Source organism: Panthera tigris, chromosome C1, assembly GCF_018350195.1.
Source record: "Panthera tigris isolate Pti1 chromosome C1, P.tigris_Pti1_mat1.1, whole genome shotgun sequence".
Taxonomy (NCBI): domain Eukaryota; kingdom Metazoa; phylum Chordata; class Mammalia; order Carnivora; family Felidae; genus Panthera; species Panthera tigris.
In genome coordinates, this window is record NC_056667.1 from 180,720,290 (window position 1) to 180,738,308 (window position 18,019).

At 37.3% G+C, this 18,019-nt stretch overlaps 1 protein-coding gene across 3 annotated transcripts in view; it reads right to left on the minus strand.

Moving 5' to 3' along the window:
* Nucleotides 1-18,019, minus strand: part of DNAH7 (dynein axonemal heavy chain 7) — a 264,436-nt gene that overhangs the window by 189,366 nt on the left and 57,051 nt on the right. For all 3 annotated transcript variants that reach the window (XM_042994954.1, XM_042994955.1, XM_042994953.1), the window contains 7 exons: nt 16,904-17,176; nt 15,987-16,114; nt 13,170-13,248; nt 11,218-11,442; nt 8,513-8,659; nt 6,356-7,041; nt 3,518-3,704 (listed from right to left, as the gene is read on the minus strand). In XM_042994954.1, coding sequence (XP_042850888.1) covers nt 3,518-3,704; nt 6,356-7,041; nt 8,513-8,659; nt 11,218-11,442; nt 13,170-13,248; nt 15,987-16,114; nt 16,904-17,176 — 1,725 coding nt within the window. The remainder of the gene's footprint in view (nt 1-3,517; nt 3,705-6,355; nt 7,042-8,512; nt 8,660-11,217; nt 11,443-13,169; nt 13,249-15,986; nt 16,115-16,903; nt 17,177-18,019) is intronic.

The window sequence follows — 18,019 nt, forward strand, 5'->3', positions numbered from 1 at the left end:
TATAACTGTGCATTCAAGAACACACTATAGTGGCTGCGATTCTAGGGCTCAGAGAGCCACCATCATCACTGCCCCTGGACACCTATAAAACTGATGACCAGACATTAAGTCCTGCTGGAAAAGAAAAAAAAGTCACATGTTCATGATCTTGCCTGACAGGAGAAATCTCTAAGACGGCGAGAAGGTGGCTGCTGTTTCACTTATGCTTTCCAAACCGCAAATGAGTGTTTATAGTCATCTAAATCCAATTCACTGCCAAAAAACTAGATGCTATGGAGTCTGAGAGATGGGGTTTTTAGCTTTCCAGCTCACTAGAAAGAAGTGAGATGTATGGTGCCGAGTGGTCATATTTATTATAGAAAGAAAGAAAGAAAGAAAGAAAGAAAGAAAGAAAGAAAGAAAGAAAGAAAGAAAGAAAGAGAAAGAAAAGAAAATAGAAAGAAAGAAAGAAAAGAAAATAGAGAAAGAAAGAAAGAAAGAAAGAAAGAAAGAAAGAAAGAAAGAAAGAAAGAAAGAAAGAAAGAAAGACAGACTCCTAAGTTTCTCATCTGAGCAACCAGCGGAATAGTATTTATGTCTACTAAGATGGGGTTAGACTACAAAAGGAAAGTTTTGTGGAGAAGTTCAAGAGTGCATTTCTCTGCCTGTAAGGAATATACACAAAACTCATAAGGGTCAAAAGCCAAGTTTGGGAGCGAGTGCGGTATACATGAAGAATGATTATCTACTTCTTTCACCTCCAGATGGCATGAAATTAACTGGTTTTCACCCCTGAATGTTAGGAAGGGGGCCAAGAGATTCCCTAGAAATGTTTGCAAGTGTCTACAAAGAGAGGAAGCTAACATCTTCACCAACTGGAACTCTGCTCCATCACTGGGTGCACTGACCTCCTCTAGTGCTACCAGAGCAGGGAAAGAACACTGGGAGAAAACAGTTGGTGGGATGACCAGGTGAAGAAGGGGCAAAGAGCATGTGCTCAAGGTTAATAAGAGGTACAGAAGATAGATACCCCCTTCCTGCAAGCCCTAGATGAAATCAAGACTTACGAAATACTGCTGTAGCAGAGATTAGAAACACACACAAGAGAGAAATGTGGTAATAGCCACCATGGAAGGTCAGGCTGAAGGCTGAAGGTGGCAGATCTCACGAAGGATGAACAAACCTGGAAGAGATGCTCAACACAGAATCTCTTAGCAGCCAGGGCTCATCCAGGGGTCTTCACCTGTCCACACTGAGTCAATCTGTGGACTTCAACTGTCCACAACTGATGAAAAAGCTAGACCAGTTGTGATGACCAACAGTAAAGATATAGTGCCTGGACACCCCTCACAGGAGGTTGTCCATCTTATGACCACTGATGAAAAGGACAGCCAATTTGGCTGGATCAGTTATATCAGTAAATCCTCTCTCACTCTTGCCCTCTCTCTTTCTCTCCCTCTTCCTATCTTTCTCCCCCTTCCTCCCTCTCCCTTATTCTCTTTGACCCAGCACCAGGCAACAAGCCCAGGAAGGAGAGACATAGCATGGGAGAGCAGTCCCACATCTCCCCAACACTGCAACCTCAGGTTTACCTACCCTGTGCAGAGAAGAGCTTTGGATAGAACATGAGATTGAGGTTTTGAAACAGGTGTAGCTAAGTCTTCATAGGCAAAAGTATATTAATGGTGACTGAAAAATTTCTGGAATTAGATCAAAAGGTTAATAAATCTCACTCCTCTTGAGAAAGGATCTTTGGTAGCAGGTATCAAAACATGTAATTATCCTTTACATTCTAGATTTAACCTCGGAGACTTTTCTCTTGCCTGGTTCTAAAAGAACCTTTATTAGGAATTCCTTAGATGGAAAGTGATGGCTTTTTGCATCAAACACTTAATCTAATGACGTCTCTACTACACAAGTCAACTCACTCGACTTCCTGAGTGAATATAGGTTGACGTTTATTTTCAAAGCTTTGGAGAGTATGGACAAAAGCTGTCCTGAATACTAGCATATTGAGAAAAAGAAAATGGAAAGCCAGTTCAGGAAGACAATCAGGTCTTACAGCAAAAGTAAAGGAAGTGTCACCCAAAAGAAACTGCTTATTTGGGAATAAGAGTAAGTTATGTTTGTTGTTTTGTCTGCTTTCCTTAAAAAAAGAAAAAACATATTGTGTTTTATCAGTTTTAGGTGTACTTGTTTGTTTTTAATTCAGCAGTGTGATAGAATTGAAAATCTGCCTCCTTAATTTACTAGTCCCAGTATAGCTGCCCTTTTCTAGGCATTATAATATTTATAAAATTTCCTTAGCAATATGAGGTTTTGAAGAGTATTTTGATCAGATACAAAAAAAATAATGGATTTTTTATTTTAAAAATTATCTTAACTAGGAGAATACAAACATCTACCTTTTGCTTTTGCGGCAGCCAAAAAAAATCTACTTCATCCTTTTCCAAATGAAAACGTGTACATTTTACAAGGGGTTTGCCCCATTGTAAGGAAACAATATATGAAAGGCTAAATTTTTTAAATACGTTAGAGATGATTAAATGTATTACAGTGTGACTCACTATAGGTCCTTTAAATATAGACTTCCAGTGTGATTAATTTTACAAAAGTTTAGGTTATACAGAGATTTGTTTCAAGTATTATTACATAAAATGAAATAAACTTATTCAATCCATGTCTATCTTTCTGAATATTTTCCTAGCAGATATATAGTTGATGTTGATATAGTATTGTTAGTATTTAGGATTATAGTCACAGTTTTCAAAGTTTAAGTAATGAAATTATGTGTATTTGTATTTTAGGGTAGGAAAATTTTAAGATAATACTCATCCTACCTTATAATATTGTATTTGATCAAAAACACCAATGGATAAATTTACATTCATTTAACGACTATAATTTAATAACTAATATTTCTTCTATTTTAATGTTAACTTCCTGGTAACATACACACTGTGTTTTGTGGGCAGTAAATGTCTTTTGAATTGAACAAAAAAAAAATCGTATCTTTTTCACTGTTACTAGTATTTACCAAATTCCATCCTTAACTAAAATTGTAAGTTCTCCTCCACAGTATTTGTGTTTTGACTGATTGATTGCATTTTGTTTGTATTTATTGGTCTCTTTAAATTAATCTTTGCAACTCATCTTTTTTTAGATGCCTAAAGAGAAACAATGATTGAGTGGCACGCTAGCATGTTTCCACCACAGTGTATCTCAGTGGTGGTGCAGCCCATAACAAAGGGACATAGAATAGAGGGGGACATTGAGCTCTGTGTACAGTGTCTTCCTAGCAGAGCATCCGTAGGCACCACTAATAGAACCATAGGTCACCAAATAATTCAAATTACTTCGGACCTCAAGGATATCAGAAGATATCTAGTTAGTTTTGATATTTCTTGCTCCTGGGATTCTAAAATAATATCTGAAAAGTGAACATATGTGGGGGAAGAGAAATGACTTATTCGGGTTGTTTTGAAAAAAATCATGTCACTTCAACCGAATAATTACATTCTCAGAGATTTTTACCTACTTGTATGACACTTTTCATTGTATCTCTCCATGTTTTATCCACAGCTGTAAATCGTCTTCCTTCCTCGGGCATTTGAGACATGATGTCTGGAGAACTGAAAATAGGCTCCAAATATAGCCATGTGGCTTGGACTTTGAGCCATTCATCCAGAATTTCTTGAAGCAGCAGGAGCTTGCCCTCCCATTCTCTGAGAAGCAAAACACGGTGGCTCAACAGCAAATCAAGCAATGTTCCATATGACAAAACTCACAACGATGCCTGGATTGTCAATCTTGTATGCTGTGCTCTTATTTCCATTTTCATTCATCTACCTACCGTCATTCAATGATAAATCACCAAATTGGTTGTACAAAATATGTCTTAGAATAATAGCATCAATGTTTATGTTGATACTAAAACACACATTCAGATATAACTACCTACAAATGGGGTGGTTTCTGTATATGTCATAGCAATAAACCTTTCTGCATTTCAATTCCATGGCTAGGGGGTACAAATTGAAAAATTAGATTTTGGGGACAGTAATGATGTTCTCAGCGAAGGGCACTCTGAATATCTTAGGAAAGGTAGTTACATCCACGACTCATTTCCTTTAACATTCTTTTTAAAAAACAAAATTGAGCCCAAAAAAACCTTTATTTCCAGAATACAGTATTTCAATTCATAAGATGTAACTGGCCTTTAAAGAAAAATCTACATAATCTAAAATATAATAGTGTGTCTTTCATGAGTAGGAAGCATTTTTAACCTGCATTCATTTCTAAATATGGAGAACAAAAATAATGACAAGATTTCCTCAAGAATAAATATCATGGGCGCCTGGGTGGCGCAGTCGGTTAAGCGTCCGACTTCAGCCAGGTCATGATCTCGCGGTCCGTGAGTTCGAGCCCTGCGTCAGGCTCTGGGCTGATGGCTCGGAGCCTGGAGCCTGTTTCCGATTCTGTGTCTCCCTCTCTCTCTGCCCCTCCCCCGTTCATGCTCTGTCTCTCTCTGTCCCAAAAATAAAAATAAAAAATGTTGAAAAAAAAAAAAAAAAAAAAAGAATAAATATCATAATGATACCATAAACTAATTATTTCATTAAGTACATTCTAAGGCCTCTGTATGGATTTGCTCCCGCTTCATAATCCTATAGGGTCCAGTATAATATCTGTTTACCAATGGGGTAAACATAGAGGTAAGTACCAGGTTTAAGTTCAGTAATAAATAATAGACCCAATAATAGACCCAGATCTGAACCCAGAGAACTGCAACCACAATGCTACAAGAGATAACATAGCCATCAAGAAGAATGATTGGTTAATGGCAACAGAACTTAGAGATGGGATAGCTTTATGTGTATATTAATACATTACTCATCATTTATAATTAGTGATCTGTAATTTTAGATTGTTAAAACAAAGATATATAAATAGAAGTTTCCAAAAGTCACTGGGCATTATCAAATGCTTTTCCAAAGTACTTCCTTGCAACATTTATCAATGATTTGTTTAACCTCCTTTTATAAGAAGAAATGAATGCCTCTACCTTCTGTTGTTCTTTCCTTTTTCTCCATCTAATCCCTGATGGATACAGAAAATTTCCTATGAGCTAATGATCGCATGTAGAGTCCTTAAAAATAGAATCTGAATATGCCACTTTTAGAGTAGTTTTTTTAAATTTTTTTAACGTATCCTTATTATTTTTGAGAGAGAGAGACAGAGTGCAAGTGGGGGAGGAACAGAGAGAGAGGGAGACAGAATCTGAAGCAGGCTCCAGGCTCTTAGCTGTCAGCACAAAGCCCGATGCAGGGCTTGAACTCGTGAACTGTGAGATCATGACCTGAACATAAGTCAGATGCTTAACCAACTGAGCCACCCAGACGCCCCACTTTTAGAGTAGTTTTAAAAATTACTCTTGACGAACACTTGGGAGCAAGTAAGGTAGGAGGCAGAGCAACCAGAGTGACTGGGCCAAAGTCAGGGCATACTCGAGTTTAGGATAATTCATTAATAACCAGAGGCAGATACTACCAAGCAGTTAGCTTTCCTTTGTCATACAAATTCACACTGAAGATGGTAGTCTGATTTGGATTTACTTTTATTTTTTAAGTTTATTTCTTTGAGAGAGAGAGAGAGAGCATGTACACATGAGCAGGGGAAGGCAGAGAGAGAGGGAGAAAGAAAATCCCCCAGAGCCTGACATGGGGCTCAAACTCATGAACCATGAGATCATGACCTGAACCAAAATCAAGAGTTGGATGCTCAACCAACTGAGCCACCCAGGTGCCCCAGGATTTACTCTCATTTTTAAGGTAAAATATAAACTGCTTAATACAAATCACAAAAATTTAAAAAATGGACAGGACAAGGATTTAATATAATCATCCATGTCAGATGCCTGAAACTCCAGACTAGAGTCATAATATTCATACTTCTGCACTTACCCAGCCATCCATCTTGTACAGGAGTGAAAATTACAATCAACTTTCAAGGATCATCTACCCTAACCTAATTAGTATATTTGGAAAATGACATTATCTTCAATTTCATAGTTTATGTGTTCTACAAACTACATACATAGATGTGAAATGATTTTTGAGTCAAACATATAGGATCAGATTGTAGGCAATAAAAATGAATATCTGGAGGCTGATTGTCCACTACCTTTGTTATGACTATAGACCATAGCGAAGGAATAAGTACTATTCCAAAAGCAAAGAAGGTTATCAAACCTTACAAACTACTCTTTAAAATATTAAGTATGAACTGCAGAATCGATTTTCAAAAAGAACTGTATATTACCTACAAGTTACAATTTTGATAACAGCATTGACGTGTCATATAAATATTACGTTACCTTATTTGTTTTTCGTAAGGCTTAATGAAAGGAGATCCTCGCATAGTTTGTGTTTTAATAATGTGGTCATCCAACAACATCTGAATTTCATCAACTGATGACAAAATAAATGTCCCACTTTCTCTATAAGGAAGAATGACAAATTCCATTGCATCCCACTCATTAGTCATCTTGTCCATGGCCTTTTCGAGAGAATATTCTTTGCTAGCTGCTTCACTAATACCTTCAAATCTATCTAAATATGGTTCCAAATTCATGTCTAAAAAAGAGAAGACGGTGGAGTCATCTGCTGGCTGCAGTGGATAACCAACAACATTGGACATGGCCTCCCAGTGCCTGGGGCGCAAACCAGGATTACAGATCACTTGAATGAGAGGAATGTGCTGCTTGAAATCTTCCACCTTTGCTTTTACTTTTTTTGTCATTGCCAATGCATTTGGAGAATCATGGAAGGTTTTTTCCAGTTTATACAGTCCTCTCCAGTAATTTCCAACATCTATTTCTACTTGGTCTGGATTCACCTTATGATATGGTCCTTCAGTCCATCCTCGGTACTTGTTGCTAAATTCGACAGCAGTTTCATAAAGACGAAGATAAGGGTTCAAACCATCTTGGATTTTTTTGCGTTGAGGATATATTGATGGTAGCCAACCAAAAGCCTCTTCTTCAGCATTAAATTGCTCAATCTAGAATGACAGATATTAGATTTATTATTCTGGAAGTGAATGATAATCAGTATTAATTTTTTAAATATTTTTATCAAATGTGACCCCAAAACCCTCACTAAACCCCAAAGTTAAACTTAAATCTGGCCATAATCCAGAAATACTGAGCAGTAATCTCTGTTTTCTCTTTCTTTTTTACTACATTTTCCAGAGAACACTATCTGGTTAGGTTAGTTAAAATAGTAACAATATATATAAAGAAATCTTTGCCCATCCAGATATATTGAGGATAGAGCATCATTTATTAACGAACAAGAATTTAAGTATTTTCAATACGTATAGGATTGTATCAGGTACTGTGGAAAACAGAGGAAAAAAGTACTATATTGCAAAATACCAACTCCCAGGAGTCAGTTGCAACTGTTCAACAATAAAATATGGCAGTTAGAAAAGAGGTCTTGGATTAGTAGCTCTTTAATATAAATGAATAGTATATACTGAAAATGCTACAACGCTACAACTTAGAGGCAAGGGATCATGGTGAATAGATGCTTACATAGAGAAGACGAGTCTTGAAGATGTGTAGGATAAGAAGAGGCCAAGAAAGCATTAATTTCCTTTTTGTTTAGCAGTGAAGTATGTGCGGATATGGGTGGTTTAGAGGAGAAATGTATAGAATCGAAAAGTGTGAGTTAGGTATATAAATTACACAGGTTACCCAAAATTCCAGTGGCTATAGAATTTTAAAACTACAGTTTCTCTTTTCTTAACATGTGTTTACATATTTGTGACTATTATAAACTATTTAATTCCCTGAACTGATACTAAAATCTTTCAATGTAAGAAAAATGGGAAAGCATCATAATATGGTCTGTTTTCATATTCCCCCCTTTTTATAAAAAATGCAATTAAAAATCTCAAACATCTTATTTGGCAAAGGGTATGACTTTTCCCCCTCCAGCTTCTTCTGATGAGAAAGCTGCCTTCTGACACAGCAATATTGGGAACAATGTGGCTTGATGGGAGAAGATAATGGGCCTAATTTAAAAACGTGGCCACCAAATCTACACTGGCTTCTGTGAAGATAGGCAAACTTAAGTAGTAACCAGGTGCTAGCACATAATATAAATGATTAAATGACACAAAATTAAAAATAAGCAGATGGAGATAAAACTATCTCTCAAATAAAAGATGAAGGCCACTGGAATGTTATAACTATCAAAAGAAAAAAACAAAGCTGCTTCTCCTTGAAGCTTGTCTGTAAGATCTATTTTTGTCATTTGTTTTTTAAAATTTTAATTCCAGTAGAGTTAACCTATCGTATCATATTAGTTTTAGGGGTACAGTGTAGTGATATTTGTGCCATTTATATCATTCTGTAAAGGTAGTTACACTTATACTTGAATCTATTTTTAAAAGGCGAATACACGGTACAGGCTCAATGCTCTTTCTTTTCAACTAATTCATCCGTTTAAAAATTTTAAAATTATACCTTGTCTGCTGCTAAATCCAACTTTCCATTCAGTGTTTGAGCCTTTCTCAGGTATCGTTGTACATCCTGAAGGTCTCCGAAGGAGTAAAATTCTTCTGACTGTTTCGCATAACTCTCCAATTCCTCCACAAACCGTTCACACCGTAACTAGTACAAATAATATTTGTTGTTACAACTTTTTAAAGGCAAAACCCCTAGGCATCCCAAGAAAAATTAAATATTTATAAGGATTATCAGAATTATTATTATCACTGGCAAAATGTAAAGAAAGGAATGATCTGGAAGAGGGCAGGGATCTAAAACATGCAGAATTTTTAACAGTCAAGATTTAAAAATAATGGATTGAGATTCCTATAATTGACAAATTAGACAAAGTTAAACTTACACTATCAATGTAAGAAATTCTAACCAACAAAATAAGAATGTGTTAAACAATGGTATTATGCTTTAGTATGCTAAAGAATGTATGCTAACAAATGATTTAGAAGAATTTTTTAATTTATAATCATCAAGTATGGGGTTAAAAGAAAGTTCCACTTTTTTAAGGGCTATAAAGAGATCTCTGGCATTTCTATAAACAATGGAAAAAGACAGACTTTAATTGTATTCTGAATTCAGTAGTTTTTCAACTTTCAATCCTAAAACAAAATATTCCAAGGTTATTTTCCTTGTCCTATGGGCTTTTTTTCACAGGAAATGTGCAAGGACAAGGTAAGTAAATCCAGATTTTAAAACCTAAAAACTATAGCCTTCCAATATAAAACAGGTTTGTTTTGTGTAATGAGAAAAGCTCATTACAAAATTGTCACTGGTAAGGCACTCCAAATTAAATGGCTCTTAAAAAAAATACCTCTTAATAAAATATTCAAAGTCAAATCTGGGTTATTCAGAAATAGATTTTATATTTTATGGATTATCTAGGCTTATTTCTGTCTTCTTTAATTCATGGCAATTTTACTGCGCTGGCTCAGTTGGGGAAGGAAAATGAGAGGATGAAATTCATCAATATTATGTGTAGTTTCCAGAATAGTAAACTTTGGGACGCTTGGGTGGCTCAGTCAGTTGAGCATCCGACTTCAGCTCAGGTCATGATCTCACGGTTCGTGAGTTCGAGCCCTGCATCGGGCTCTGTGCTGACGGCTCAGAGCCTGGAGCCTGTTTCAGATTCTGTGTCTCCCTCTCTCTCTGCCCCTCGCCCACTCGCGCTCTGTCTCCCTCTGTCTCAAAAATAAATGAACATTAAAAAAAACATTAGAATGGTAAACTTTACAACAAAGTGTAGATAATTCTGGGCCACCTAGCAATTTTCTAAAAATCTATTATAGTGTAACTTCTTTGTCTAATACTATCATGATGTTTTCTACAGGTTTAGAAAATTCTGAAATGACCTAAATGTGCAAGAGAAATATAGACTCCAGGTTGTTTTTGTTGTTTTTAAGTTTTGTTTTTTTGTTTTGAGAGAAAGCGTGTGCGAGCTCAAGTGGAAGAAGAGCAGAGAGAAAGAGACAGAATCCCAGGCAGCCTCCACACTCAGCACAGAGCCCGCACGCAGGGCTCAATCTCAGGAACAACAAGATCATGACCTGAGCCAAAATCAAGAGTCGAGTGCTCAACTAACTGAGCCACCCAGGTGCCCCTAGACTACAGGTTAAAATAAAGGTTTTTGTTTAAGCCTATTAATTATTCTCTAAACAACGATCCCGTGAATTAATTGTATTTTCTGTAATGTGATAGGAAGAGGCTAGACTTTCTACCAAAGGACATCTCTCCTGGCTGACCAGGCACAAGTCTCTTCACTTTGGGAACCTCCGTTTCTTCATCTGTGAAATGAAACTGAAAATACTAAACCGTTTATTGATACAATAGCTATGGAGTGCTCACACTGTTGTAGTGTGTCAGGCGCTGCACCGGCCCATGGGTATAAGTGGAGGAAAGGAACAAATCAAACAGCCCTGCTGTCAAAGAGCTGACCGTCTACTGGGGAGATGCACCTGACGATAAGAACATAAACAATCAGGTACTTGGTCCAGTGGAGATGTGTTAAAAGTGTAATGGAAGCAGAGAGGCAGAATTGAGGTCTAATTGAGGGGAATTCTGAGAAAGTCAATCAGGTACACAGATAGACAAGAACGTGTGTGGGCCAGCTGTATGCTCACGAGCCAATGGAGACAATGTGCAAGAGAGGAGAGGTGTAGGAAGGCAGGGACCTAAAAGTTGCTCAGGGTTGCTGAGAAGTCAAGAACAAGGAGTGGAGGAGGTAGAAAATGAGGCTGGACAAGTAGACGAGGGGACATCCCAAATCATCCTCTATGAAAGACACACAAAATGGTAAGAGTTACTGAATGTCAGAGCAAAGACTCTGGGCATAATTATTAGGTGAGTTTGAGTGACTATGAAGCTCTTCACCAAAAGAGCTTTGATGTTACACAGTAAAAATAACTCAAAAGAGTGCTATAAGCTGTATAAGATAAACACTATTTTTATTAATGGTCATTTGTGAGCAATATATTAGAAGATTTTGCCCTTGAAAAGCAAGAAAGGATACCATATTGATGCAGTATATATACCATCTTCTACTAAAATTGATGATATGAGAAAGCTTACATATGTGACCCCGTGAAACAGAGTTGACAATGCTACGTAAGAGGTAAAAACTTAAACATTTCCAGAAAATGAAAATAATTTAAAATATCTATGATGCCAACCTTAAGACCTTCTTGATATTGTTCTGTTTTTTCTTTAATGATTTTCCTGTGCTCATCAAAAATTTCGTCCATTCTTCCATACCATTGGAAAACATTATTATTTAGCCTGATGTCTGCTGGAGAGAAGTTGGTGCACTCGATGAGGAAGGCAAGGCAGTTTTTAGAATCCACCAATCTCTGTTCCAATTCAACCATGTCAGTCGTCTGTACTTTCTGAATATAAGCCTGCAGGAAAATAAAAATTACAAATGGCATTTTAATGAACAGCTCAAGTAAAAAAGAGGCTGTGGAGATGCTTCGCATAAATATGTACAGACTTCTTAGCAGTGTAGACTTTTGGTTCAAGACAGGAGACTGCAGCACAGTTTACTTCTCATTGGTTCCAAGCACCTCCTCACAACAGCAGTGGGGAAAAAAATAGCAAATACTGGGCAACACATAAAAAAGAAAACCATGGGGCACCTGGGTGGCTCAGTCGGTTGAGTGACTGACTTCGGCTCAGGTCATGATCTCATGGTCTGTGAGTTTGAGCCCCGCATCGGGCTCTGTGCTGACAGCTCAGAGCCTGGAGCCTGCTTGGGATTCTGTATCTCCCTTTCTCTCTGCCCCTCTCCTGCTTGTGCTCTATCTGTCTGTCTCTCTCTCTCAAAGAATAAAAATTATAAAAAAAAAAAAAAAAAAAGAAAAGAAAAGAAAATCAGAGGGGCGCCCAGGTGGCTCAGTGGGCTAAGTGTCCGACTTTGGCTAAGATCATGATCTCTCAGTCTGTGAGTTCCAGTCCCACATCGGGCTCTGTGCTGACAGCTCAGAGCCAGGAGTCTGCTTCAGATTCTGTGTCTTCCCCCTCTCTCTACCCCTCCACTTTTCTGTCCCTCTCCTTCCCTCCCTCCCTCTCTCTCAAAAACAAATAAATATTAAAAAAAAAAAAAAAAAGAAAGAAAGAAAGAAAACCAGAGAATGCTATGGTTTTCTGGGAGAGATGAAGCAGATAATATCCTCCCTTCTTTCAGAATAGCATTTTAGGGCACCTACTACGGTGCCTGACATCGTGCCAGGTGCTGGAAATTCTGCACCTGACGGGGTCAACAGACTGGGGCTCTGCCCTCAGAGACTTTCTGGACTAGCTGGGGAGACAACTGTTAGTCAAATCCCCACCACCGCAACAAATGTAAAAGTGCAAATTTGCAGCGGACACCAGCCCTACAACGCTTTCCTTAATGACAAAAATGAAAATACAGCTACGGGCAGATTTAATAAGAAATGGGCTACGCCTGTATGAGGAAAACTACAATACTTTATTGAAGGATAGGTTTACAGTTCTAAATAAATGTAGAAACATATGTTAAGATGTAATATTCTCAAGATGTAAACTCTCCTCCACTGAGGAGGATTTCAATCAAAATTTGAATTTCAACGGAAAGTGCAATGGCATTTCAATCACACGAAGAGCTCCAATATTTCACTTCCCCCAGTGGTGAAAACTCTGCCCTGTGGTGTCTTCTCAGGCTGACTGTGGCCATGTGACCTGCTTTGGCCAATGAGATGTTAGCTAATGTGGTACCCAGAGCAACTTGAAAAGCACGGACACCTGGACTTGCTTTTGTGTCTCCACGATGCCTTGAGTACACGCCCAGTGAGCCTGCCTGAGTGTAAGGAACAAGTGGAGCAGAGTCAAATTGCCAAAGAGAGTTACACCAGTCAACCCAACTGAGAACTAGCTGACCCAGTTGAGTGAGTGACCCACTCGTTACCAGAACTGGCTTGTGAGTACCCAGCCTGAATCACCAAACTTCAGACTCATGAGCTAAGAATAACAAAACAAAACAATGCATGATTTTAAGCCTCTTAACTTTTGGAGTGACTTGTTATTGTATTATCATGTTGACAATAACAGCTGGGGAAAAAACAATTAACTTATACACATACGGCTATAAAAAGTTTATAAATAATACCTTCATTTCCATTAGTTCTGCTGTATTTGGAGGAGTGCTAAGAGCTTTTTCAGCTATCTTCTCAAATTCATCACATAATCTGAAACACCAAACAAAATTAATCTTAAGTAATTCAATTTTATTCCTAAATACATCCCTATATACTATTTAAATGTGCCATTGCAAATACTACTCAGTCATCAAAAAAAAAAAAGAAAAAAAAAGAAATCTTCCCATTTGCAACAATGTGGATAGAGCTAGAGTGTATTATGCTAAGTGAAATAAGTCAGTTAGAGAAAGACAAATACCATATGATGTCACTCATATGCGGAATTTAAGAAAGAAAACAGATGAACATATAGAAATGAGAAAAAGAAGGGGAAAAAAAAGGAAACAAGCCCTAACAGACTCTTAATGATAGAGAACAAACTGAGGGTTGATGGAAGAAGGTGGTTGGGGGGGTGGGCTAGATGGGTGATGGGTATTAAGGAGGGCACTTGTCGTGATGAGCACTGAGTGCTGTTTGTAAGCAACGAATCACTGAATTCCACTCCAAAAACCAATATTGCACTGTATGTTAACTAAAATTTTTTTTAAATGTGCCATTACATGAAAAATAAAGATGCTCTTATCTGTATGATATCTAAAAAATTAAAAGCAAATTTGTGTCCATACTCATTCAATACACATTTAATGATCATCTATTGCATACCCAACTATAATATTAAGTGACAGAGATAGAGAAGTAGAGAAGATATAATAATGATTCTCAAGCAGTTCATAATACTATATAAAAGACAGGACCATAAACAATCACTTCTAATCTAGAATTTTAGGAGCCTTACCAGAGATTCAGTTGAGATAACACCAAAAAGGTGGTACTAAATAAGAGAGTGATTCACTCTACTTGCAGGGAATGGTTAAAATGGGTCTATATGTTCAGAAACCTCTGGTGATACGCAAATATCTCCTACTCATTTTGGTTGTGGCCAATATAATGAACTTACTGTGAGGTTAAAAAAAAAAAAAAAGTAATGGAAGCTAAAAAAGTCCAGGTAAAATGTGTAGAAATTTCTTCAAGAAGATTAGCTATGAGATGAAAGAGAGAAATAACATGGTGATGAGGTTGGGTTGAAGTCGGTGGGGGGGGAGGAGGTGGAAGACGAAAGAGGGTTTTGAACACGATTTTACGTTTGAAAGACAGAAGTCACAGCAAAGGAGAGATTTAAGTGAGATACAGAGGAGACGGATGACTGGCTGAACCAGCTCCAGAAGGATGGAGGGCAATGACGTTGAGCCCATAGGCAAAGAGAAGAAAGAACTTTGAGTGGTGTGATAGACTCTCACCCTCTGAAAAATGCAGAGACAAGAATGAGGGGTTCATACAGAGGTGAGTGGAGACATGTAGAGGCAAGAAGTTGAGGCATTCGTATCTAATGGCTCCGCTAATATTCCGGGTACATCCTCTGTAAATCCAGTGAGTGTGGTGAGAGGTAGTATTAGGAGAAAAAGGGAAAACGTAGAACTGGTACGAGCTCAGAGGGCAGTTTGGAGGCAGGGAAATAGCTATGAAGTTAAAATAAATATTTCGCTCAGCACGAAAAGCTACAAGTAAAAGACATTTTCAGTATTCTTCCACAACTTTTAGAAGAAAAGGTGCTTTTACAGCTGAATACAGGATTCTAGTTCCTGGAGAATCTCTACACAAGTCCTCTTTCCTCAGAGTGTCTGTGAAAGGAACACAAATCAGTCCTAGTTGTTAAAATATACCATGCCATTTTCATACCTCACACCCTTCTACATGTTACCTTTTTCTACCTGGAATTCTTTTACTTACATTGTTCACCTGGCAGACTCCTACTACTCATCCTTCAGAATGAATTCACGTATTCTCTTCCTCTTTGTAACTAGCTTTCCCTTGATTTTCCTCTCTTCCCCAACCTCCACGGTGAAAGAATTTCATCATTTCCTTCTCTGTTCTACTTCCGTACCTCACTACAATATTTACCGAGTCCTATTGTAATTTATCAGTTTGTTGTAGGTCTATTTCCTCTACAACATTGTAACTTCCTTCAGCAGATTTGTTCACATTTAGAGTATAAGTACCTACTGTTGTGCCTAATACAAGCTTCCTTCAGGCTTTACACAACCTGAATATTCTTTTCAAGGATCTAATTTTTCCTCTAATCCTGTAATTGTTACAAAACTTCTGAGTATTTGGTGGGGATGGGGGGAGGATTTTCCACGTAACTGATACCAGAAAAGAGGTCCCAAGAGCAACACTAAAACCAGTTGTTGAAAGACTAGTTCTACTTCTTGCCTTAAATCAACAGGTATTCTGCTTTATATCTTTACATTCTGTGAGTTTATTTAGCATGAGCCAGTTTTCCTAAAAATCTTCAGGTTAGTCAACAATTAAGTTTTAGTTAAGACAACAAGTTATCATAGCTTTAGAGAGTAATTACAGTAAGATGAAGTTCCAAATTTGAGGATCCATCAGGAGCCATGACAACTCCTGGGTAAATCTACTTTGAAAATCCAGTTTGTATACTGATTATACAAACTTATTGTTCACCTTAGTGAAGTCAGATAACACCCATCTTACATGTACAAACAAAACGTACATTTTAATACCCCCTTAACTGAGACAATTGGGAAGGCGCATTTGTGGTGAAAAATAACAATAGTCACAAAATAACAAAACCAAGTAGAAATAAGTTTGGCGTTATCTTTTTGGAGGGTCACTGATGACACTGTTCTAATCCCTAATTTTATTTGAATGACAATTGGTTCTATCTAACATCCCCCTGAAAAAACTAATCAATATCACATAAATACCTTGTATTTACTTCCTGATGATTTCTGAACATTTTAGCTATAAGTCTTCCACAAATCATGTCTGCTCGCTTCACCAAAGCTCTGATTAATTCCTCACAGCGAATTTCAAACATTCCTAAACGGATAGTCTACAATGATAAATATTAAAAGCTTAATAAACATAAAAAGAAATTAAAAAGTCCCATACTTTTGCCTCTCTCACAATATTGGTTTTGTGTGTGCATGATCTAACAAGATTGAGTTTTTGTGGTTTGGTTTTTTTTTTTGTTTGTTTTTTTTTTAATATGATGCAGGCAGGATTTTCTAAACGCTCATTTGTATTTTACAACTATCTTCTGGGTAAATCTCCTTCAAGAGTTTGCTACCTTGGAAGCCAATTCTATTTCAGGACAACAAATGGATATAAGAACTTTGGAGAATCGAGTTATTGCAAAATAGATAGTAAGGGATTTAAATGCTATAGATAGTAAGGGATTTAAATGCTATATTTGCTCTATACAAAACAGGAATGCGTGCTTAGGGTGGAAAATGTGGAAACTATAAAAAAGGACAAAGGAAAATTTTAAATTACCAGTCTCTTACTAAACAGAAGCAATCACATTTTGGTATAATTACCATATTTTCCAAAGGATTTATAAACATTACAGCAAAAAAAAAAAAAATAAGTTCTTGGAATTTTTGAGGGCTCACATCATGTAAGTACTTAAAAGTCAGGCTTGAAATACTAGACTTCCAGCCCTATAAGCACAAGAACCCTGTGCAGGGCTCGGCCATGTTTGGCACACGGAAAGACAGTATTTTCCCTGTTGAGAGTAACGGTCTGATTCTTTCACTGCATGGTCTACAAACACATCCTAATGAAATTGGGAAAAGATCGTTAGTTACAAAGAACAGCTGTGCAAGAATGGATCATTCACCTTTCTAGATGTGTACTGTATTTCCTCTATTAGTTTTTGGTACTTGCGAATTTCTTGTATTATTTTCTCATAATTATGATTTTCTTCAAGGAAAACATCAACATCTTGCTCGGCTTTTCTGGTGATCAGAAAGTTGTACTTGTCATAGCATCTGAGATGCTCCAGAGGTGCCACGCTCTCTCTCATTATCACCTCCCTCACCTTTTCTTTGTGGGCCTCAATAATTTCATTCAGAATTATCGGCTTCAAGGTTGTTGGTTTAGACTTACTTTCCTAAACAAAGGGAAAAATAACGTTCGTTTTGAAAAATAAATTTAGGTAGCCATAGTATTTATCTTTGCAAAAATGCCAATCGTACCATATTGTCTTTTATTTATTTATTTATTATTATTTTTTTTAATGTTTATTTATTTTTGAGACAGAGAGAGACAGAGCATGAACGGGGGAGGGTCAGAGAGAGAGGGAGACACAGAATCGGAAGCAGGCTCCAGGCTCTGAGCCATCAGCCCAGAGCCCGACGCGGGGCTCGAACTCATGGACACGAGATCGTGACCTGAGCTGAAGTGGGACGCTTAACCGACTGAGCCACCCAGGCGCCCCTGTCTTTTATTTTTTCCTCACAAGGTCTTTTTGATTTTCTAATCTCTGTAGAAAGATATTCAGTCTAATCACAGAAGATATTAAATATCTAAGTTTCATTTAGTTTTTTGTTTTCCTTCAAGGCTACCCGGTTGTGTTTTGTTTTTCCAAATGGATGAAAGAACTGTCACTTGAAAATATACGCAGAATATGAGCATACAAAAACACCCAAGTCCACATTTTATTTGTGCAGTTGTAAATGCTAGCTTTCTGAAGGTATTGCTTGCATTGTACTTTATTTTTAAAAAAATAAGCCAGCTCAATGTCATATCATCATATTCTTTGATGACAGTACTTTTTCACCTTGAGGGGTAATCTGTCTAGAACAAAGAAAGATTGTTTACTCATTCATTGACCTTTGATCTTTGATTCTGTGAACAGCAACTAGAGCAGACTAATCCCTAGCTGCAAGATGTGCATTCTGCTATTAACATAGGAATAATGGATCAGATAACAATTTTTAATAAGCAAATCTCA